At 42.8% G+C, this 25,376-nt stretch overlaps 1 protein-coding gene across 3 annotated transcripts; it reads right to left on the minus strand.

The window, feature by feature from the left end:
- Nucleotides 1-367: 367 nt before the first annotated feature.
- On the minus strand, nt 368-25,376 carry ACOX1 (acyl-CoA oxidase 1). Of its 3 annotated transcripts, none has more exons than XM_047832540.1 (14): nt 25,090-25,376; nt 24,638-24,797; nt 12,927-13,087; nt 10,632-10,739; nt 9,478-9,597; nt 9,216-9,331; nt 8,660-8,829; nt 7,373-7,535; nt 6,733-6,923; nt 6,293-6,472; nt 6,051-6,156; nt 5,737-5,880; nt 5,384-5,590; nt 368-4,270 (listed from the first exon to the last, which is right to left on the minus strand). In XM_047832540.1, the coding sequence occupies exons 1-14, from the start codon at nt 25,196-25,198 to the stop codon at nt 4,220-4,222; spliced, it is 1,986 nt and encodes a 661-aa protein (XP_047688496.1). In that variant the 5' UTR covers nt 25,199-25,376; the 3' UTR covers nt 368-4,219. The 3 variants fall into 3 exon arrangements, with proteins under 3 accessions (XP_047688496.1, XP_047688497.1, XP_047688498.1); XM_047832541.1 differs by lacking the exon at nt 12,927-13,087 and adding an exon at nt 20,312-20,472; XM_047832542.1 differs by lacking the exon at nt 25,090-25,376 and adding an exon at nt 20,312-20,472 and having other exon boundaries at nt 24,638-24,776.

A 25,376-nucleotide genomic window follows, 5' to 3' on the forward strand; every position in this document is an offset into this window, starting at 1 on the left:
CCTGCGCGTTGCTAGGAGCTGCCTCCACGCCACTTGTGGTCCTGTTAACAGAATGGAGGGCGCCCGCTCCAAGGCCGGTCGGATTCTTCCTCTGGTCCTTCTTCCAGGACTGCCGGGACCTGGGTTCCAAGACCGAACACTTATCCTTCAGCACTCATCCGAAGGCTGACTCGTGACCGGGTGAAGGGCGTGAGAAATGTGCTAAGACTGGAAAATTGACGTGTGAAACCATCAACAATTATCTACGGATCCCACACCCCGAAACTTAGGGAAGTGTCTATGACCTCCCGGTTCAGTTGTGAAAATCAAGGGTGCGGAGCCAGAATAGAACCCAAACACGGCCACCCAAAAAGGGCACGTAACGCACTTTGTGTTAATTACAGGTTTTATTAAGGGTCTTGTCAAACTTTACAAAGGAAAAAGCGGTTTATGGTTTGGCTTACCCGCAGCCCAAGCCAAACAGGGCTGGCAGGGCACGGTTGTCTGATCGTGGTTCCCAAGTTCTGGACCCGTGCACCTCCTTGGTGCTACCACCTCTACCGACTGGCTCCGCCAGGGATGGGTAACAATACATGCTAACTAACTGCATCTTGTCAGGTAGGAACCAAACGCAAACCCTAACAGTAAAAGGGAAATAGGTAGCAGGTAATTATACGCTCTGAAGAACACAAGTAATTTCCTTGAATCCACAGCGATTGGAAATTAAATTGTTTACAAATAGTCTGAACATTATGTGGCAGGTCATGTATTTGCTACCTAGTCTATGAAACAGTTGACAGCATTGTGGCACAACAGCTTATTTTGGTTCAGAATTCTTCAAATCACTCCCCGGTTTTTCATGATCTTCCTAAGATAATCAATGGCCCAATTAATTGTAAAGCAAAGTAAGAATGAAACAAAAACCCCTGGAGACCAGGAATTTGAAGGTTTGCAACAGCTAACACCTGATTACTCTAAAGGTTCCTCATGTTTCTATGTTTACAATCACGGAGCGCAGGAACAGGTAGTGAAAATTTTAGTGTACAGCTAAAAGCACAAGTCCAGGGGTATTTTAAAATATTAAGTCATTTTAGCAATGTACAGTGTGACTTGGTCAAATCCTCCAAGAATGGAGTAATAGTTGAAGTGACCTCTGTATTATTTCATGAAAATGATCAAAACCTTTATCCTGAGTAAGAATCAACAAAAGACTTTTTGTTGGTCTCACGTAGAAGAACCTATTTCCTGGCACTGCTTGGAGGCAACCAGTGACCCGGGGACACCTACCACATTTATAAAGATTAGCATGTGTGCAGACTGCATCTAATCTCTTCTTTCCAGCTCACAGGGACTGTGAACTGCAGTCATCTAAAGAATTTCCGTTCCCGATGAATTTGAGCAGTTCTATTTCTCCAGCCAAAGCCCCGGACTGAAGAAAATCCAAAAAACAAGATCTAGCATGTTAACTTTAGAACTATAAAACGCCTCCAGGTATATGCGATGTGAAATCACAGGCGGGGAGTTCCCCGAGAGCATGTGAACATAGCTAATGTTGCAATTAAACCAATGTTCTGAAGAAAAGCTGATACTTAGCACTGCTTTGTTCTGAAGACCAGAACATGAAAGGCCCTGAAGGCTTTGGAACCAACTGTGCTGTGAGATCACTAATGTCCAAAGGCTGAAATACTCCTTGGTATATATATATCTAGTAGAGCTCCAAACACTTCAGGAAGAATCAACCTTCATCCGTTACAAATCGCAAAATCCTATTAAACCTCAATTTCCCAATTTTGAGTTCTGTTCACAGTACTTTTCCAAAAAGGCTTCCATCAGTATCTAACAGAAAAATCTTCCAGCCTCTCAGCATTTATCCATCAGTTTGGAGAAGAGGATGTATCTTTGTACTTTTTGTGAAAACGGCTCACCGAAGAACCAAACAGAACGAAACTTATCTGTAGCAAAGCGTGGCTTCTTAGGGAGAGCAAACTGGATATGCTGCTTCGAGAGCGGCCCGTAAGCACGAACTCGCGCACCAGCGGGATCCTGCACAGCAGCTGCAGAACCACACCAGTGACGGGATTCAGAGCGATCTGCCCAGGCAGGCCTCACTCCTTCCCGTTTTGTTCTGCTACTGAACCTAATAACCTCATAAAACCGTACCTTAAAATTTCATAATTTCAGCTTATGTTTAATTACGTGGCATTCTCTTTCCCTCATGACAGTACAAATTAGAGAGGTTTTACTATATTTAGATTACAGTGAATAAAGTTCAAGACAAAAATCTCAGCGTTAGTAAAAACAGTATCAAATATCAGATTTCGCGTTTAAGTAAACTCAACGTGCAGGACTGAAGTCGGCTGTTGTGTCTACAGCTTGCTCAGACCTGCTAAGATAGATCCCAGATCAATGCAGCTGGATCAGGTCCCAACTACAGATGATCATCTGTGAACAAGGTATTTAAATTAACCACTAAGACTGAGGCAATTTTACACGTAACAGGCTGATATTAAGCAATTTAAATCTATTTTATTTCCCAGAATCTGAACTACTGTCAAGATCTATTCCAATGAAATTAATAGACTGCTTACTTCAGTCTTACAATTCCCAAGCAGCTTTCCTGATGGAAGGATTAAGGCTTGTGTCAACAGCGTTTCTGTGGGACCTGAAAATCTCATATAACTGGTTCCACTGGGATAGTTTTTATGTTGGGTCCCAAGGTAGGGAGACATTTCCCTGAATTATCCTACATTCTCAAGACTGATTACAGAACAACTGGATTCATGAGGCAGAAGTTACAGATACAGTTAACAGGTAAAAGAAAAAACAAACACAACAAAACAAAACAAAAAATCAACGAATGTGTTCCTTTACATTGATTTTAAGAAAAAACTTCATTAGGAGGTCCATGTTTAACTTTTAAATGCAGAGTGATTGTGTAAATTAGATTTTGGCTCAAAGGACACTGTTGCAATTCAGATCAATCTCCTAGGAACAGACTGAAAATAAAGCCAATGTACAGTAAGAGAGAGATTCTGTGAAACTGGCATTTATCCATTAGCCATAGTTTCGATGATTATTTTGATTCGACGATTTACATCCAAAATCAGAAGCCATGGTTTGTCAAAGGGGTTTTCTGTGCTCGCCCTGGGTGGAAGAGGTGGCCTGAGTGATGCTTCTATTTTATAATGCCAAACACTGTAACCTCCAAGCACTGTAATAGACTATTGAAAAATCTAGATTGTTCCAGAATATCCAGTTAGTATGGACACTACAGTCAGAGTGACCATAACTGAGACAGCTCTCCCCATACTCATTCTACTATGAAGGAACTGTGACCCCTTCTTTTCCTTTCTTAGCATCTCTTTCGGGACAGAGAAAGGGGTGGGAGAGGAAACACCACACGGCCAGAGGTGCCATCAGTTGCTAGAAGTCAGATGCAGAGATGATTTTGCTTCTTGCCCTTTCCTAAGAAGTTTGGGACAAAGTGAATTGCAATGCTACTGCACAGACGATTTAGGGAATCCCTCGAATGGAAGGAAGAGTAACTCCTAATTATGCGGGACAGTGATCCTATTCTAGGCCTGTGCTGAAGTCGAAGAAGTCCTCATGCTGGAAAGGTGCTACTGTGAATAGTTAGGTGGAAATACCAGGTCGGCAAAGCGGGGCAAATGGGCACGTCGCGTCAATGTGTCGGGCACAAACTCACTCACACTAAATGTCTTGATTAGTTTCTTTCCCCGAATCCCTTTTCTTCAGTCCTGCTTCTTAGCCAGGGCCCATGACAGGAACGTTTAACAGAAAAGCTGGGAAGGGTTCTATCTACCCCGCTTAAAAAATACCTTTGCTTAAAAACACTTATATATCCAGTGATCAGCAATTAAGAGGTGAAAATAATTAACTACTCAGTAGTTAAATTCTACTAGTTACCAAAAGTCATGGCCTACTGGAACCAGCGGCACTACAAATGGAAGGCATGCTGCATTTCTTAAAGCTTCTTCTGATGCTCGATACGTCTCTTGCAGTGTTAATTGCACTTAAAACACATCTGTTTTTTTCATTTAATCTCTGAAATCTGTTCCTTTTTTTTCTTCATTTATAAAAAGAGGAAAGGGCTCAATTTATCATTTGCTCTATAGCTCTCTGAATTTGATAGAGATTCCAAGCAGATTTGGGTGATGAGTATAAGGGGAGCGGAGTACAGCTGCTTTCTGGAGCAAATGAAACTTCTCATCATGACCCTTCAGAGCTTGGACTGCAGGGGCTTCAAATACTTGGGGTAAGATTCATGGACCTGCAGGGAAGGGAGAGAGAAAAAAATCACTGACAAGCAGCTGGCGATGTAAAACAGCATACTTTTAATTGAGAAATTATCTGGACCTTATGTGGACCCTGATTTGAAAAACTAAAGGGGAGGGGCGCCTGGGTGGCGCAGTCGGTGAAGCGTCCGACTTCAGCCAGGTCACGATCTCGCGGTCCCTGTGTTCGAGCCCCGCGTCAGGCTCTGGGCTGATGGCTCGGAGCCTGGAGCCTGTTTCCGATGCTGTGTCTCCCTCTCTCTCTGCCCCTCCCCCGTTCATGCTCTGTCTCTCTCTGTCCCAAAAAATAAATAAACGTTGAAAAAAAAAATTTTTTTTTTAAATAAAAAAAAAGAAAAACTAAAGGGGAAGAAAAAACGGAGTCAATTAGGGGATTTGGACATTGATTGGGTAGTTCATGAAATTATTCTTAATTTGTTTAAGTGGGAGAATGGTTCTGTGGTTACGTTTTCAAAACTCGTATCTTTTAGAGATACCTACTGAAATATCTATGGATACAGTTATCTGGTATCTTGGATTTGTTTCAAAATAATCCCAAGGGGAGAGGGTGGGGGGTGGGGGGGTTCAGGTGAAACACATTGGCCGTGAGTGTGTCACTGAAGTGTGACCAAGGGTCCATAGGGGTGTACATGTATTCTGTTTTTTGCATATGGTTGAAAGTTTTCAGTTAGTTATTAAAAAGTCACAGAAATGAAAAACCTGCATACTGTGGGAACGACCCAGTTCCTTTCTGGATCTGTTACTCAAACAAAGTGACTAAGTGGCCACAGGAGCTTCCAAAGCTTTCACACAGGTGAGTCACTCTGAGGCAGGTCTTTCCTGCCTTAATTTTTTTTTTTTATTTTTTTTTAATGCTTATTTATTTTGAGAAAGAGAGAGTGCGTGAGCTGGGGAGGGGCAGAGAGAGAGGGAAAGAATCCCAGGGAGGCTCCATTCTGACAGCAGAGAGCCCGATGTGGGGCTCAAACTCATGACCTGAGCTGAAATCAAGAGCCGTAAGCTTAACGGACTGAGCCACCCAGGCGCCTCTCCTGCCTTAATATTTAAATAAGGAGTTTCAAAAGGTGATAAAACATTGTTTTTGGTACCTCTGCTTTGTTCAGTGGGGACTTCTTGGCCCACTCAAATAAGTTTTCATACACGTTCCCATCATAACGGCCGAGCACAGAGCCGAGTGTCACATCCTGAAAGTCAAACGCATCAACCAAAGCAACAGCATCTGGGCGAATCACAGTCAGCAGCTCCTTAATGCGCTGATTTACTTGGGTAATTTGAGACTCCGTCATGATGCCTCCCTAAGAGGAACGGAACAGGCAAACGTTTAGACATATATTCACGTATGCCGACAGATATTCACATATACGTGCACATACGCAACTGTAAAGTAGACCACGACTATTTTTCTAGCAAAGAAAAGGACTTAAATTCAGCAAACACTGACCTGCAGAAAGTCCCCTGCCTTTTGACTGACTCCATACAGGCAGTACAAGAGACATAAATTCTTCAAGACAGTGTGGATGGACTTATCTTGGATTTTGAGGAGTTTTTCTGAAAAGAGCTTAACTACCACATAGTGGCAATGTGCCTAGATAAAAACACACCAGAAGGAGAGAACCTTTGAAAAAGATTCAATGCACAGCAATGAGGGTTTCTGCACTAAGAAAACGGGGTGGCATTGGGTGGGGTGAAGAATGGAGAGGGAGACAGGAAGGAGAGAGGGAGGGAGGGAGGGGGGAAGGGAGCATGACCACCAACCTCGCTTGCTCGAACAAGGTCAATGGAAGTTAGATTCCATGCTACCTCCTTGCTTTCTCTGTGAATCACTTCATTTTGAAGGTTTTTTGCAGCAATTTCTACTAATCTGTTAAGAAATGAAAGAAAACTGGAGCTTGCAGGAAATGATGAGCGGAACTCAGGCTTCCTGCTCTTCCATCGGGCCCCAGCCCCCAGAGCTCCCCCCACCAGCTGCCAATTCCAGCTCCTAAGGGTGGGCTCACCTGGCTGCGCGGAGTTTATAGGCTTCCGTTAGGCTGTCCGGGCTGTCGATGTCCACCACAGTCGGCCAGACCGCGACCTGCTGCGGCTGGATGCGCTGACTGGGCAGGTCATTCAAGTAGGACACCATACCACACATCAACTTTCCTGAGTGCACCTGGTCATAACTTTTCATCAGGAACCTACAAATCACCGGTACACATGCCTTCAGTACCTACACTCTCATGACACAGAGGCAAACTCTTGCAATGACTCTAAGCTGGATGACAGGTGTTTCCTACTCATTCGTCTGACCATGAGATAAAAACAGTGGGTCAGGATGGAAGGCAAAACCACAGACTACAGGAACAAATAGAACGTGAAGAGCAAACACGGGAACAGGAACCGATGAAGATGACGCAAACATTCTCGACAACGGCGAAATCGCAAATCAGGTTCTCACCTAGCCGTCTGCAGCATCATGACAGTGTTCTCTCCCTCAAAGGTGCAGGTGGGGGTAAAATTGACATAAATGTTTGGAAGGCCGCTGCAGTGAGAATAGCCATGCCCGCCACAAGCCATCCGACAAGCTTCGATGGCAGCATTAGTTGTCCAGGAGGTGAAAGCCTTCAACCCGGCGGTGAGGGCATGAAGCTGGAGGGGGAAAGCACAGGCCATCAGAACGTGGGTGACGCCAGCAGTCTGGTCCGGGATGCAGCGAGGAGCACTCTTCCTCACCTAGGTGCCAGTCACTTGCAACATCACACTGGCATGCGTGCGAACAGAAGCACGATCATTATCAGTGGCCTGAATTAGTGTTCCCACACTCCCAGTTCCCACTGCCAAACTGTTCCGCTTGGCAAAAAGTCACCAATTATGTTCCTTTGATCAACCAATGACCAACATAGTACAGTATTTCTGAAACTTAAAAACAAAACCCACGTATCTTCATACGTGATCCACTTTCAATTAAAAAAAAAAAATTCTTTTGAGAATATATGGATTCTTTACCAGCAATCCCAACAATTAGTTCTCTCTGGACATTATCCAACAGGCAAATCTCAAACGGGAGGGTGCCCACAAGCGAATGAGTAAACACATACCTCGGGCAGTTCACTCAGGTCCCCTTGGCCAATGTCCTCATTAATCCGATGGTAGGTCTCCTTCATGTACCCGCCGACAAACTGGAAGGCGTAGGCAGTAGCCAGGAGTGGGAAGAGTTTATACTGCTGGGTCTGAAAATCCAAAATCTGTGGTTCTGGTTCACTAAAGGATACAGAAGAAAAAGAAGTAAACACTCACATGGAACTTACCAGGTGCCAGATTCTAGTCTAAACACTTTGATATATTGCAGCGGCTATTATTTTCTCCGTTATACAGAGGAGAAAACAAGAGGTGAAAAACCTGCCTGAGGTCACACAGCTAATACGTGGCAGATCCTCAATTTAAGTCTAGCTGTTTGGCTACAGAAGACCATGTTCTCAACCGCCTTGTTGAACTGCCTAGGTCACAGAATTTTCTAGCTGTGAAGTTCATATCTAAGTCTTTGCAGTATGACTAAGGAAACTGTATCTCACAGCAACATACAAAATCAGAATCAACTTCGCAGAAGGAAGGCAATGATAAAAACATCTAACACTTAGATAGCTGAATAAACTATTTTAACCACAATTCTGGAGAAGTCTCAATGAACAGAATTAAGTATCTGGTGTCTAAGCAGGTCAGCTCTTACTGATTTCTTTATTCCTTCTGTAAGAGTTAAATAAAAAAGGTTATGGGGGGGGGGGCGGTGCCTGGGTGGCTCAGTCGGTTGAGTGGACGTCCAACTTCAGCTCAGGTCATGATCTCACGGTTTGTGACTTCGAGCCCTGTGTCGGGCTCTGTGCTGATGGCTCAGAGCCTGGAGGCTGCTTCGGATTCTGTGTCTCCCTCTCTCTCTGCCCTTCCCTGCTCGCACTCTGTCTCTCTGTCTCTCAAACATGAATAAATGTTAAAAAAAAATTTTTTTTAATTAAAAAAAAAAAAAAAAGGTTGTCGGGGAGTCACGTTCAAGTGAAAGGCAGCAGTAAGAACTATGGCCGGGAACACAAGAGGGAATCAAGTTTCACGCCACTTTCACCAAACCCAATTCATAGTTGTTAGTAGCAATTAAGGATTTTCAAATTGCCTTTAGTGTTCTGAACATTTCAATCGTAGAGCTCAGGTAATATTACTGTTTTTCTTAGAAGGCTAAAAATAACGTGACCAGTCTCATCTTTCCACTTAAGATCCGGCACGCTGCCATCTTAGCTAATTTTGCGTAGCCAGTGAGTATTCTCTGTATCACATTTGAAAATTTCGGTATGTGAATGGGGTCAAAGGTAGGTCTTCGGCACTGATGCCACCCTTACCCTGGCTTGAGTTCAGACTGGTGCCTCACAGCGCTGTATCTGATGGCAATGGTGCAAGCCTTGGATAGAGACCGAGCGGCTTCTCCTACGAGGAAGGACCTGACAAACACCATGGTCCCGTAGGTCAGCTTGTTACTCACGGGCTTCACGTACGTGCCATCAGGCTTCACCTGGACAAAGAACACGGGACTGATGCTTCCTTCTGTTAAACCCAACTGGCAGGTGGGGCTTGTGATTCTCCAAGTTTGGTCCCCAGACTGGCAGCATCTCCTGGGAACTTGCTTGAACTACAAAATCTCAGTCCTCATCCTGATCTACTTTAAACAGCCCTCCAGGTGATTCCGACACATGCTGAAGTCTGAGACCTGCTGGTTTAGCAAACTAGAATATGCTCTTCATACCCACCAACTGCTTCTGATTTCATGGTCATTAATAAAAGAAGCATTGGGAATGAAACTCTATTATTCCCTTCTAAAAGAACAGACCCTTCTAACCCCGTGGTTATCAACAGCTGCCGAAACCCCAACGTTTGACGCCTCTGCTCCTCTAAATATACCTGGGCATACTTCATCAGCATGTTTTCTCTGGGAATACGATAATTGTCCATCTTCAGGTAGCCGTTATCCATCTCATCATAGCCAAACTTGGGGCCGATATCGCCAACAGTAATACCTACCACAGAAGAAAGGAAAGTCACCAGCTGTTTACGCTCTGCTATTCCTGGCTGGCACTGGCCTCTTCAGCTGTGTGTTCTACTTTCCGCAGAAGAAAGTGATCGGTTTAGCTCTTTACCTCAACACCAGATGAACAGTTCTAACCTGGCAAAGGCTTATGGGTCCCAATTTCACGAATCGGTACGATGAAGGCATGTAATCCGTAGCACTTGCCCTTTGTGATGAGCTGGGCAAGAACTATCGCATGATTTGAGGTCTTTCCAACTGTAACATCAAAGAGAATGAGACAGAGAAGTGAGTGCAAGCATTCTTACACTTTCAAAGGATAGAAATGAGGCGGAAAAGCCATATGCTAAACACCATAAGCCGGGAACTCTCTGGGCGTCTTATGACGGCACCATACCCAGTTTTCAGGAAGAAATCCACTTAAGCGGATAGTTATGAAAATGTATTGAATTTTGGTAAAGCAATCCTTTGTTTTACATAGATGTAAAAGCTTTTATACAAGTTTTATTGAGATATTATTAACCTATCATATTTATAAGTTTAAGGTGTACAGCCTCTTGGTTTGATAGTAATCCTCCATTTTTTAAAAAGACTTTGCTTTCTTTTCTACTTTTTTCTCGTTTACATAAAAAAAATTTTTTTTAAGATAACCATAAGACCACTATTCATTTCCTTTTTCTCTCTTACGGAACTGCTTTCCAGAACAGTGGCCACTAGCCACATGGGGCTCTTTACATTTAAATTAATTATAACCAAGCAGGGAATACTAAGTTACTTTAAATGACGACCAAGGAAACTGAGCTAACGATAGGAATGTTGGGAAGAGGGGCGCCTGGGCGGCTGAGTTGGTTGGGCAACTGACTTCGGCTCAGGTCATGATCTCACTGTCCGTGAGTTCAAGCCCCGCGTCGGGCTCTGTGCTGACAGCTCAGAGCCTGGAGCCTGCTTTGGATTCCGTGTCTCCCTCTCTCTCCCCCTTCCCTGCTCATGCTCTGTCTCTCTGTCTCTTGATAATAAATAAATGTTAAAAAAAAAAAATTAAAAAAAAAAAAAAAAGGAATGTTGGGAAGAAAAATTAAGAAAAGAGAGTAAGAGGCTGAACTCTCTATGTTGTAAATATAGACATATCTAGAACATGCACTGTAAGAGACTGTGAAACAGCTCAGAAGAGCTTAAGGCTGAAGAGTTCTCTCCAGACTTCAAAATGATATTCTTGGACAAGCTCTACATTCTACACACAATCTTGTAATGACTCTTTGAAACATTCAAGAAACGCTAAAAACGTCACATACGTCCACCCGGCCACCACTTGATGGAGGTCACGGTAGGGCTGTTGAGAATGAACTCCTGAGTTTCAGGGTCGTAAGTGGCTGTGGTTTCCAACCCTCGGAGATGAGTTCCTAAGGAAATAAGTTACATTCACTTCGGGTAAAATATGGGCAAAAAAACCCAAACAAACACAGGGTTAAATCTCCTGCCTCCTCCTTTCAGCTCTAGAAACAGCTCAGAGAACAACAAAATCTAAAGGCAACAAAACATTTGTATATGAGCTACAAATAGCTGATAACCAAGATACGTTAATTTCCTATCTTTTTTTTTTTTTTTTTTTACAGAAAACTCTATGGGGGTGCCTGGCTGGCTCAGCTGGTGAAGCCTGTGACTCCTGATCTCAGGGTCATGAGTTCAAGCCCCACACTGGGTGTGGAGCGTACTTATCATAAAAATTAAAACAAACAAACAAACAAACAAACTCTACATCTCAACATGGGGCTTGAATTCATAACCCCGTGATCAAGAGTCACGTGCTCCACTGACGGAGCCAGCCAGGCATCCCCATCATTTCCTATACTTAAACCAGACAACTCCTATTAGGTTGAAAATATGTCAAGCATGTTCTGTTTCTACACTTGAAATTGATTCACCTCTATGACAGTGGATTTGTAACATGACTTAAATCAACCAGAAGAAAATGTAAAGGCATTTTAGAATCATATTTTCAGAAGATCACAGGATATGAACATAACAGGGAAGCTAAACGTCTCTTTAACACCTCTAAGCTTTAGTATGCCAACGTCAACTCACGTTTTGTGTTTACCACACCAGTTCAACATTCTGGACTTCTCTATTTACGAAGACTAAGATAACAGGCGACAGAAAGAGACTCCAGCCAAAGTTCTTGTAAATTAAGGACTTATTTCAGAGGGATGGCTAGAATAGAAAATGAGACTTAAAAAAAAACTATAATCACTATGGGGAAAAAGAGCCAGAGCTGTGACTTTTGGATTTCTAAAGATCAAAGAATAAGGTGTGAGTTTTCCAATACCAGGCCTTTAACTTCCACCTGGCTGGTTCCTTAGCGTGACAAGGAAGAGTTCCCGGTTTCAGACGTTTATTGGAGACGGACAAGGGGTCATGCGTTAGATCCTAATATAAATGTGCCAAAATTCTTTGAAAACAGTTATGGAAAAATGTTCTAAGTGACACTCCCTCTAATAACACTATCTGAAGCAAATGCTGAGGACCTTTTTACCAGACTAGTTTGATAATGACAGACCTCATTAAACACTTACACTTTGAACATTTAGAAACTTCCAAGTGGAGTTACAGAAACGGCCACTTTATGAGTGATCCACAACCTTCCCAAGTGTGAATCCAGGAACCAGATACTAAGACTCATTTCACCACAGAAGGTTTTTGGTTTTTTTTTAGCCAAAGAAGTTTTTATAGAAAAAGAAGTAATACAGTAACAGAACAGATAGTGATAAATTGTTTGCAAATGCACAGCCGAACCAAACAGTACTCCACTTTCAGTCTTGTGAAATATGACTCAGCACCAAGAGCCAAACTGGCTGTAAAATCAAGATGAAGTTGTACACACAGAAGGAGCAAGTGTGGCAAACATACATCAGACCAGTTGTTCTGAAACCTCTAAGTAGGAGAAGAGAAGACAGAAGGAAATGAATAGCAAACACAGATACCCATTCAGACCAGATAACAGGGACAGCCACCATCTCCCAGACCAATGGCCTAGAAGTGCGGCTTATCTTATTTTTGAAATAACCTTTGGCCAAGCCAACTTCAGAACTTTACTGAATCAAGGCACAAAAAAAGTCAAAGTATAAAATGCTCACATTATGGTTATATGAAGCCACTCATTTCCCGGAAGCAAGTCAAAGAGCACATGTACTATTAAGCTGTGTTTCTTCTGGAATTTGTGCAAGTTCATTAAGCTATCAGTAGCAAAGGTAATGAGAGTAATAAAGAAAAAAAGATGGGTTCCGATTCCACATGCACACAAATCCTACGTAACTCCAGTGAACTTGAAAACCCACTCAGGAAACAAATCCTTGACCTACTGAAGGGGAACCATGAAAAAGAATAATCAGCCTATCTCTGTGCTAACATAACCTTTAATTTCCACTGACCAAGGCAATGTCTACGCCAAGACTTGTATACGCGAAAAGCCTGGACTCCGCAGAAAGATCACGGTAGGTGGCGATGCCATTGCTAACCTGTGGTGGGCTCTCCCTGTTTGCTAAGCTTGCAGAGTCCCACCCAGCCCAGAAGGTAGACTGAATGCACCATACCATGGCCCATCTCTGTCTGGGCATAAGTGCCAATGATCTCCAAGTTCCAGGCGGGCATGAAGAAGCGCTCCTGTTGTTCCGCGGTTGCCTGGTGAAGTAAAGTAGGCAAGAACATGCCCAAGTGAAGATCCAGAGGCTCAGGCCGCCCTCGGTGCACAAAACTTCGAAGAAATACCAAGGACGGGCATTTGAGAGAAGAGTCATCAGGTGTGAGAGAATCAGCAATGTGAACAGAGTAAAGGGAAGGAGAAAAAAAAATTCTTTTAAGTATGGGTTAGCTGGGTAGACTTTATCATGGATAGGAGCACTGCCCCCTTTTGTATTACTTTCATAAACTCTTGGCAAATTCCATTTTCCTTAATTTGGCGAGAAGTTTTTTCTTAAGCGACTCAACCCTTGGATAATTAATCTGGGTTGAGGACTGGCTTCCGATTCCAAAGCCTGTGCAGCGCAGAAATATGCGAGTCGGGCAGAGGATTCCACCCTTGCAATTAAACCAAAGGAAATAAAAAACGTGAAGAGGTTGTATGGAATGGAGAATTCAAGTTGTACAATGATTTACCCTGATGAGAAGGTGAGACCGGAGAACTTCGGTCTCTCAGGCCGACAATATGCTCCCCCAGATAAAGTTTCTCCTAGATGCATTTTCAAGAATGCTTCCAGGCTGGAGTGCTTTGTGCTGGCCCATAAAACATCCAGCACAGATCCACACCCCTCACGTGAATCTGGTAATTTCATTCAGATTCATCACAAATATCCAGCCAGGCCCTACTGAAACAATTTAATACAAAAATGGGCAGTGCTCTGCATCTGGTAATTACGTGCAGAAATAAAAAAAGACATGCAATTTCTAGGAAAGACCATAATAATAATAATTACAAATAACAGATTCATGCATTACAAGGCGGTTAAACGTGATTTATCACTAATGATAATAAACATCTCAGGTTTAGTAATTTTGAATCCACTTAAAAAAAATGTATTTCATTTATTGTTTTTTTTTTAAGTAGGCTCCACACCCAGCATGGGGCTTGAACTCATGGCACTGAGATCAAGAGTCACATGCTCTACCAACTCAGCCAGCCAAGTGCCCCCGGAATCCACTTTCTAAAGTCATTCTTTTCCATTTAAAATCTGCAGGTGCCTTAGACTTGTGTGAATTTATTTCCAATAGGAAGCAGATTGATACGCCTTTGTTCTTCTTCCACATGGCCGGCATTCTATTTAACTTCCAGCTCTAACTTCATCAACTATATACTGCTCTTGTTATTCTATTAGAAATGAACTGACACAACATTTCAGTTTTAAAATTTCTCAGTTTGTTCCGAAAGTAAGGAGGGAAATGACCGGGGCACGCTGCCCAGGCAAGAGCCGATCGACTGTCTGCCAGTCGGGTGGCTGGGCTTTCAGCTATCCGATCACATAAAAATCAAAGAACGTGCAACCGATGTGCTCATTTCACAAAGAAATTAGATTGAGGTGAGTTAAGTGCCTTCAGATCAAGAAGATAATGGCAGAGTGAGGACAAGAATCCCACCACCTAATCACATCTTCTGATCGGGGCAGTTCTTATCCAAGTGCAATGAGGACCGAGCACAATGATGAGGACACCAGGAAACCTTGCCCAGATCAGAGCAGCCATCCTAGGAAGCAGCAAATGGAAATCCCGTAAGGTGTCAGCACTGGTGGAAAATGGGTGAAAGGTCCATGGGATCTCTCTCTGCTATTTCTGCAACTTCCTACGAATTGATCATCATTTTAAAATAAAAAGTTAAAAAAATAGTGGAAATCCTCAGATAAACACATTCATGTGATGAGAGAGAGTGCTTTCACTCACAAACAGGAATGCCACTGTCTCCAGTTTCGAAAAGGATGGTACCTAGGAAGAAAAATAAATGTACACCTAGGACGCAACAGAAGAAAACTCTTTGAACCAGGGCTGAAAACTGAGGCTTGGGACCAGCCACTTTTAGGGCTGAAAGACTACTATGCGTTACTAGAACCCAGGGCAACTGCTGGTAAAGGCAGGGCCACTCTGAAGCACCCATCAGACTCCTGGGGGGGGGGGGGGGGTCTGCATCAGGGTGCCGTATAATGGAGCAACAAATACCAAGGTTACAAAAATACACTTAGCAGGGCAGGGGTAAACTATTGTAATCAGAAACCGTTTTGAGGGGCACCTGGGTGGCTCAGTGGGTTAAGCCTCAGGTCATGATCTCACAGCTCCTGAGCTCAGGCCTCGCACAGGGCTCTGTGCTGACAGCTCAGAGCCTGGAGCCTACTTCAGATTCGGTGTCCCTCTCTCTGCCCCTCCAAAATAAATAAACATTAAAAAAAAAAAAAAAAGAAAGAAAAAGAAACCGTTTTGAGACCAAAGAATGTTTTTAGGAGAAAAATGTCTCTTGTGACTAAGATAAGGACTATTCACAAGTGGATGAAATTTAGACACGTTGCAAGGAGAAAGTGACTGGATAGTTTTTGTTTTTATTTATTTATTTTTACTTAAATCAAGTATTTGTTGCATAAAGCTGGTTATGCATGATAAAGATTATATATTATTTTTAAATAATTTATTTTGAAATTATAAAGGACGAACATTTTGCTATGGTGAAGCGGTGCAGTCAATTCTTTTAAAACCATTAACACCTGGGGCGCCTGGGTGGCTCAGTCGGTTGAGCGTTCGACTTCGGCTCAGGTCATGATCTCACAGCTTGTGGGTTCGAGCTCCGCATCGGGCTCTGTGCTGACAGCTCGGAGCCTGGAGCCTGCTTTGAATTCTGTGTCTCCCTCTCTCTCTGCCCCTAACCCACTCGCATTCTGTCTCGGTCTCTCTCAAAAATAAATAAACTTAAAAAAACAAAAAAAAACAGAAAAAAAAACATTGACACCAAAAGGCCTGCCCAGTATCTGCTACGTGATCCTGGGCTGGAAAGGCTGGTAGCCAATGCTGAGGACAAATTATTAGACTGATAATATATAAGAAAGAAAGAACTCAAAATAGCATCTCCATGGACAGCATGATTATAATGCCAGGGAATCAACAATAAAATACCATCAATAATAAGTGAACTTAGAAAAGCTGTAGGCTGTAAGGAAAAAAACCCACTGCATTATTATCCATTAGGACCATTAAAGGAGATATATCAGGAAAGAGAAAAACAATTTATAAAAGCAACAAAATGTTTAAAAATGTTTAAGTAACTTAGCTCAGGATATTAAAGATTTAATTAAGAAAAAAATATCAGGGGTGCCTGGGTGGCTCAGTCGGTTAAGCGGCTAACTTCGGCTCAGGTCATGATCTCGCTGTCCGTGAGTTCGAGCCCCGCGTCGGGCTCTGTGCTGACAGCTCAGAGCCTGGAGCCTGTTTCAGATTCTGTGTCTCCCTCTCTCTGACCCTCCCCTGTTCATGCTTTGTCTCTCTCTGTCTCAAAAATACACGTTAAAAGAAAAAAAAAAAATTAAAAAAAAAAGAAAAAGAAAAAAATATCAGCACTAATGGGATGGATAAAAGATAAATAACAGAAAAGAAATTGCTAAATCCTGGTCAAGATGTCAGTCCTTTATTATAATAAAGATAATACTTCCAAGGAAATATAAGGATTTAATGTAACACAGATTTGAAATTCCTGTAGAATATAATTTAGATTTTGACAAATTAAGATCATAATTCTCCCAGAGGTATATAATAACACCAAATATGTAGGTCTTAAAATGTAACAATAGCAGGCTTATCTTACTAGATTTTTAAATATCTTACAAAACAATAACGAACCAGTGTATGACATTTATGAGAAAAATGGACAAATCAACGTAATATTTTTTTTAATTTTTTTTTTTAACGTTTTAATTTATTTTTGAGACAGAGAGAGACAGAGCACGAACGGGGGAGGGGCAGAGAGAGAGGGAGACACAGAGTCGGAAACAGGCTCCAGGCTCTGAGCCGTCAGCCCAGAGCCTGACGCGGGGCTCGAACCCACGGACCGCGAGATCGTGACCTGGCTGAAGTCGGACGCTTCACCGACTGCGCCACCCAGGCGCCCCGTCAACGTAATATATTTTAAGGTTCCAGAAATAAATAGAAACTCATAAAACTCTAAGAAGAACCGGAAAGAATTAACAATGGGGAAAAAAAACCCACTAGTTAATAAAACATAAAATTAGTATGTGATTCATGCATCACTCTATACCATATACAAGTCAAAGCATTAAGCATCAATCAATCAAACAAAAAAAACTGTTAGAAAATAGAGAATAATTATCCAAGCTATGGGGAAAAAATTTTATACCCACTCAGAGAAGGATGCATTAAATACAGAAAGCCAAAACGTTTAACAAAACAGACGGCAATAGAAAAAACCACTGGAAGGATACTATATAACCATGTAAGATCAACACACAGATTCTACTGAATCAATACTCAGAGAAAAGTCCAGTTCATACATAGGAAATGTATACAGTAAGCCAACACATGTAATAACATCCAGGCTCGCTGGCACTGGAAAATTAAAACTTCAACTCTTAGATATGAAAGTAGCAAAAGCATTTAAAGTAACCACGCTGACAGGGTGTATGGAGACACAGTATGCTAGCAAGTCCCTAAATACACTATAAAAAGGTTCTGTGTTAAACTATGAAATGGAGGCTATACAATGTTCCTTTCAATACAGTAATTCACATCTGAGAAAGATATTCTGAAGGCATAACTCCAAAGGACACAGTTTTTAATAAAGAAGTTTATATCGTTATTAAAAACAATAGCGGGGAATTAGAACAGCCCAAAAACCGCGGGAGCGTGTCTCACGAGAAGTTCAACAGGGAAGAGACTCCGAAGAAAGAGAACAGGAGACAGAGCAGTGAAAATACAAGTGGAGAAAAACTAGTGGCTTACACAATCAAGTTGACGATCTATTTCTCGAGTTTCAAAGGAAGAAAGGTGCTTTAGTTCATATTTGAGTATTAGAGATGGGAAGGTGCAGATATAGCCCATCAATATTCCAGGATGGTAACTACGTATTATATAAGCTCTATTTTCCTGAATAACAACAACAGAAAACAAAGCAAGAATTGCTGTAAAGTGGCCACAACTTGAAATGAACAAGTATCTGTCAAGACCAAACATACCACCTGCTTTGTGACCCGGAGAAATGTATGGCCAGGATGATTATCACTGGACCACGTTCCACAGACGGTCCCTTCAACACCAGAACCCCACGGTGCACCCCTCAGCCCACACCTCTGCCTTTGCTTAAGGGTACAGACCCAGAGACCAAATGTGCGTCCGGTTTTTGTGCACCTACACAGACAGGTGAGTATTTAGAGGAGAGAAGACAGAAAACAGGTGATCGAGACTTCGTGCAAGGGACTGAATTTTAAGATTCTTGAGGATCCTGGGATGAGCCTGAGCAATACCATCTCCTCACTTCTCCGCAGCCACCTAGGGCTGAAAGAATCCCAAACTCAACGTGACCGCCAACTCTGTGACAATACTTTAGACAATTGTCATTAACCATTCAATGTTCCAGAGGCTCAGGATTTCCTCCCTCTGCACAATCTGCTCTATTTCCAGTCTCTTTGATGTTGAAGGACTTCTTATTCTGACCCAGTCACCGGACGCAAATGAACTGACAGCCTGGTGCTCCCGGAAAAGGACAGTAGCAGACACAGCACGACAAACACCAATACGAATGAACAAGATTCCAGCAAAGCAGCAAGACCCAATCTCACAACCCTGTTCTCTAAAATACAGAGATTAAGACAAAGCTGGTTCAAATACAAGAAAATATCCGAAAAATAAAGGCAGCCAAGGAAAGAAAACTAACAAATGCAAACTCACCCAGAACAACATAGGATCTCAGTCCGATTTCTGGGCTCCTCAAGCCGGTAAACTTCAAGTTCCAGTTTCTTCCTCTTTCAAAATTTAGGGCAAGTATACACTTACATTGTAGTTTACAGAGGCAGAAAGGTTAGACCGATATACATATCAGGCCTATTTAGCCTCAGAATAATTTACATCTTTATGCCTCCTATAAATAGCACCACTGTAAGTCAAATTCCACAATGATGCATACAAAAACAAAACAAAGGGCTCTGTACCACAAAACTATTTTAAGATTACAAAACTCTCCCTCTCTTTCTCTCCACCACCTCCCCGCACCAGGATGACTATAAGAGTGTTACATTCCTGCCCTTAGGCAGGTTACTTTAGCGTTGGCCATCCCCGGAGCTCAAGTCCTGGGTGTCTTGGCCGGGTGTTCGAGTTCGAGTTCGTAAGACAACATCACGACAGAACCTGCAGCTCTCACGGGGATCATGATAAAGAACATCTTAAACCATTTCACAAATCAAAAAGCACCAAATCAAACACAAAAATGAAGGGTATCTCCGTCCCTTCCTCTTTTCCTTATTTACATAATGGAAGCATTATGGTAATTAAGGAATGAGACTGGGCAGCTCAAATTCAAAACCCCCAAACCTGCCAATGGCCTTGTCTATGAAAACAAACCTCTTTCACCTTAAGACCAAGCACAAAACTTTTTTGAGTAGGGCATTTATGAACAATTTAACCAATGACTGACAATACAAAGTCCAAAAACACGTAAAAGGAAAAGATATAATAAAAAGACTACTGTAGTCGGGGCGCCTGGGTGGCTCATTCGGTTGAGCGTCAGACTTCGGCTCAGGTCACCATCTCACAGTTCGTGGGTTCGAGCCCCCACATCCGGCTCTGTGCTGACAGCTCGAAGCCTGGAGCCTGCCTCGGATTCTGAGTCTCCCTCTCTCTCTAACCCTCCCCTGCTTGCATTCTGTCTCTCTCAAAAGTAAATAAACATTAAAAAAAAAAAAAAGAAAGAAAGAAAGACTACTGTAGTCAAATGCAGAGAATCCTGAACCTTTCCCCAAACTGCCCTACAGCCCAGCTAGCAGACAATGGAAGAAAGATTAAGACACTTAAATGCTCCAACCCTCTGCCCCGCCCAGAAAATCAGCATCTCCAGCTTCATTAAAGCAGAGAGGCAACTTCCAGATGTTGCTGAGCCATTAACACTCACAAGAATTTGCAACAAAGTCATCTGTATAATAGACACCAACACAATTTTGCCATGTTTCAATCCTATCTTTCCAAACTGCTCAACAGTCATTAAAATGGGGTACACGTGAAGCAGGGGTAAAAAGGCTTTCAGAAGGAACAGTGGAGGATGAGAGTCCTGGGCACATTTATGGGGAAATGACCTATGAGAAAACAAGAAGCTGGATTTTATTTAAGGTTTGACATCTGAAAGACCAAATCCCAAAAGGGTAGCAGCAGGAAAAGACGAACACCAGGGGTCATTTGTCAATTTAAGTCCTGAGGTGGGTTACCCACGGACCCTCAAATGTGGACTAACCGTGGCCCATTTCCGTCTGGGCGTAGGTGCCAATTATCTCCAATCCTTTGCAGGAGAGCAGCCATTTCTCTTGCTGAGCAGTGGTGCCCTGATTCAGCAAGGTGGGAATAAACATGGAGTAATTGAGGCTCACAGGTTCCACAAAATTGACCAAATGTATTCTACAGGAGAGAAAAGAAAAGGGATCTCAGCCTTACTCTAGAAACTGCATTCTACTACCCATTCTTGTCAGACAGCCATGGCCCTCAGGGACTGAGGTTAGGACAATCTGAAGCCTTCTCTCAAGAAATTACATCAGAAGTTTACCATTTCCCCAGCAAAAAGGCCAAATCCAGTGGTATCTACTGCCTCCCCCTCAAGTCATTTCAGGGCCAGAAATCCTCTTTAATTCTACACTTCATCCAGGAAGCAAATTCTACCCACGTTTTATAGCTTAGAAACCCCTGTGTTTTTTTGTTTTGTTGGTGTCATTTGTTGGTTTGATTGGTTGGATTCTTTGGAGTGTGTGTGTTTATTTTCAGATTTTACTTGTTCTGAAAATCAGAAGGAACCCCATAGGACATTTATTTGTAGGACTGTTAACAAAAGCAACTAAATAGTTTAATCTTTCCCTAGATAAATAAAGCAAACATCTAGGATAGTAAATATATACTATACCCCAGGGCCAAACCACAGATCTCTAAAAGTCTTCTGAGTTTACAGATGGGTAAGTAGGTAATGTGAGAATGTTAAACGTTTACTGCTGATGATCTTTGATAACCACTCCAGATTAAAGGAATTCCAATCATACTAAAATTCAGTCTTCAACTATTTTCTCATAAAACAGAATCTGTGGGTGCACCCGAGTGGCTTAGTCGGTTGGGGATCTGACTCTTGATTTCGGCTCAGGTCACGATCTCAGTCATGAGATTGAGGCCCTCGTTGGCTCCCCAATGATGCCTGCTTGAGATCCTCTCTCCCTCTCTGTCCCTCCCCTGCTTGTACACCTGCATGCTCTCTCAAATAAAATAAATAATAAAACAAACTGTGCAACAGTCAAAATACAATTTACATACGCCAGTCAGCTTGGTTATGCCATTAAAGATTTCACTGGGGTCTATTTTACTCTACCTACCTACCTACCTACCTATCTATCGATGTTAAAGGACAAAACAAGTGTCACCTAACTGCTTTTCACAACTCTGCAAGGAATGAATAGGAAGCAGTGTCACCGGTTTATCTTGGTCTGTCCAATGAGGACAGCATGAATTAAAAGAAAGAGGGAGAAGGCTATCAGTTCACTTTTGGGGATTGAATCCCAACCCCACCGCCTTTAGGTTGGAAGATCACCTTTAAGGGTGCTGTGGACAAGCTGAAACATCTAAGGAGTGCCTGGATCCGAGAAACATCAAAAATGCCCTTTTAACCCAGAGATTCGAGACTTTTTACACCAGTGTCAAATGTCAATTTAAACTAAGTGGAGAACAAGAGGAAAAAGGAGGGGTATGAATAGAAGAAGTGAATTGAGTTAGCTTCCCAGTAACTTGGATTAACAGGAGTTTCCTGCTGCTGGACTGTAGAGAAGCAACACCCCGCCTCACTGAAGTTGAGGGTCAAAAGCCTGAGGAGGTGGATAAATGTAGAAATTGTTCCCTCAAAGGTAAGAGCACCACCGCATTCCTTAACAATCATATTTTCCTAAAAGAGGAAACAGACTTAGGAGAGTTTCTGAGAAACAGAAGCAGTAATTTAGGTGCTAAAAATGGTGGCAAGATAAGACACTCCTATTCCCTGGAGGGAAGTGAGGCGCTGTGGGTTTATAAAATGACGATACTGACACAATATATAATTCTGGGAAACTCAGAGAGAAAAATACGTGACACAAAACAGACTGCCCAATGTTTATGTTAATAAACAGAGTGAGATTCTTTCGAAGATACTCGAAAACCAACTCATGAACAAAATCCCAGTGCTTGTTTTTCAATTGTTTAATTCCTCCTGAAAATGCTTTTCAAGAAATCAGCTGTAAAACCTAAAGAGAGTAACAGATACCACGGCTGATCTTCATCAGAATTTTAAACATTCTTAAGACCATTTTAGTTTTCATAGTAAACAGGACAGTTAATAGACAAAATTACAGGAGAGTAGATTAGGAAAACAACTTTTACATTCCCCAAACAGCAAGGTTTTTACCCCAAAGACTGGAGAGCACATTTCTTTTATTGCTCGAGTTGAGAAATCTCAGTAGTTTACTAATATTCCATCAACTTTAAAATATTCCCATATGTGAATTTTATTTTGAGATAGGAGAAATAATTGTAAAGAAACCAGTAAATGCTCAAAATCTCCAGAAAGAGAAATATTACTGTATTTCATCAGTTCTAGCATGTAATAAGTCAGGTGTATCTCACAACTAACAGGATGTCATAGTTAACTGGCTGCATTGCTTTCTTCTTAGCGCTACGTGAAACATGCGTGTTAGTTACAATGGATGGCAGGTTGAAACTCAATGGCATTCAGTAACTGCCAAAACTAATTTTCAATCCCCTTTTCTCGCAGAAGTTGATCTCCCTGTCCCATCCTAGAACCACTGGAAGGATATCAAAAGGTGTGTTAAATTTTGTACTCTACATTCCCTAAACAGCAAGGTGTATATCATGAAAAACGATAGACGAAACTGGCTTGTGTCCTCTGCTCTTTAACCCACATAAAGGAATTTGTTCTACTTCATTGTGACTTCACTCCACTCTGGTTACACCACTGATTATGAAATCTCCTAACCAACTCTGAAACACATAGCATCAACCATTTAAAAGCAAAATGAAACAAACCTCTTCTTTTGGGTCGTTTCAAAAAAGAATAAAATCTTACTAAATTCTTAAATTTTACATAAAACCCAATTCAGGTAATTCAGACACATAACCATCTAGGAGTTACTCAACCTCAATACTCCCACAGCCATGATGAGTTACAAACTTCAAAAGTGAAAAAAGAACATTTGGAAGCGAGTAAGTACTCTGATTTGGACTACCAAAAATAAACAAATCCTAACTTTATGACGAAAATGGAAAGGAGTTCTCAGGCAGTCCTAAGGGCCAGAGTAAATGATTCCATCCTCCACAATAATAACCAGGTCAGACTGAAAATAATTAGACACCGAACATATTAGAGGCAGCAGAATAAGGGAGCATTTATATTACGACATAAACGCAGAACTTGTAACATGTTCCATTCTTCTTAGCTCTTGAATATACACCATTCCCGTCACTTAATCTTTACTGATAGAAAATACTGGAATCCTTCTAAAATGTGGAAACCTAAAAAACGAAGTGCCCAGGAATAAACAAGAAGCATAAGAGAGGCTACACGCCAAAGAAAGGACCTTGTGCTAAGGTCATGTAATTATAGTGTTTATTTAGATAAAGGCAAAAAAAAAAAAAAAAAGTGCTTGTTTCTAATTAAAAAACAAAACACAACAAAAAACAGATGGTCTGGAAAAAGTACATACTCTTTTCAGCATAAGGACCAAGGCGTTTTGAGGTCTCCTATGCCCAAGAGCCATTTAAATCACACTGCAACCAGATTCAAGAATGCTGGGTTCTTAGAATGCTTTATATTCAATTCTGAAATCTTCATCCAACCCACATTTTCCATTATTTTAAACTCAAGATCTACACTGTCATATGGAAAGACAATCTGCTATTGCTCCAAGATACTGTTTGGTCTTGCAACTAAAATTTGTCCCAGGGTGGGGGCGCCTGGGTGGCTCAGCTGTCTGACTTCTGCTCAGGTCATGATCTCGAGGTTCGTGGGTTGGAACCCTTTTGTCCGGCTCTGTGCTGACAGCTCAGAGTCCGAACCTGCTTCTGATTCCGTGCCTCCCTCTCCCCCTGCCCCTCCCTGCTTGCACTCTCTCTCTCTCTCTCTCTGTCTCTCTCAAAAATAAATAACCATTAAAAAAAAATTTTTTTAATCATTCCAAATCCTGCCTCTAAATTGAACAAGCCTCCTTCTTACAAAGAGCAAAGTCATTTTGCAAGCAACTCAAATCACTCCAAGTTGAGATGTCTGAACCAAACAAATGGGTACTGATTCTTAAGAAGGGGAAAAAATCCCAAAACCCTGCAGCATCTCCACTCATTATCGGCCTTCTACAAATGTCATCCTTTTAAAGGGCTTCCAGTACAAAAGCAGACACTGTTTTTCACACACATAACTTTAAAGTGGAGTGAAAATATGCAATCTGAGTCTTCAAACACCAAGTCCGATGGAAAAGGAAGCCACAGGCTGCGGGTTTAAATGTGAAGTTTGGGCTTGGGCACTTCATCTATGGGAAGGCATACCTACTTTTTAAACCACACGATTTCTTCAGGGTCTGCGATGCCAAACTCCCTCATCTTCTTCACCATGCTGGCGCTCTTCTTAACAGCCATCTCGTAACGCTGGCTGCGACTGAGGAAATTCATGTCCTCATGCTGGAAGTCTGGGTCATTCTGAATCAGGTTCTCTGCAAGGGAGTTAAAGGGCATCAAGAGGAAGACAGAAATTCAGGGCTCCGTGACACCTTGAATCCCAGCAGCTTTCAGGGTGCGGGCACAGGTCCCCTCTCGGGATGGACGACATCCGTCACTCAGCCCCGGGGGGGCCCCAGGGAGTGGGGGTCCCGGCTCCCCTACAGCTGAGCCCCGCGCGGCTCAGACGCTGCGGCCTACTCTCCACAGCGCCCCCCCACGACTCCTCATCGAGGGAATCTCGAGCCGCGCTCGGGCAAGGAGGGAGGCCTCGTCTGCCGCCCTCACCGATCTCTCGGCGGCGCCGGGTGTTCTCGGGGCTGCCGTCCAAGACGTGCGTGAGCAGCTCCGGGTTGAAGCTGGCGGCTTCCCGCTCCCTGCGAAGATCGTGGTTCATGGTGGCGACCGGCAGCGGCGGTGGCAGCAGAAGCCAAGGTGGCGGCGGCGACAGCGACGACGGGTGTCCACGGCTCCAGCGCGGGCCCTGCCCTAAGAGCCGCCCCGGCCCTAAGAGCCGCCCCAGGACGGCGCGAGACCCCGCCCCCGCTCGCCTCGGCCCGCCCCGGCCCGCCCCT

The sequence above is a fragment of the Prionailurus viverrinus genome, chromosome E1 (genome assembly GCF_022837055.1).
Source record: "Prionailurus viverrinus isolate Anna chromosome E1, UM_Priviv_1.0, whole genome shotgun sequence".
NCBI lineage: Eukaryota > Metazoa > Chordata > Mammalia > Carnivora > Felidae > Prionailurus > Prionailurus viverrinus.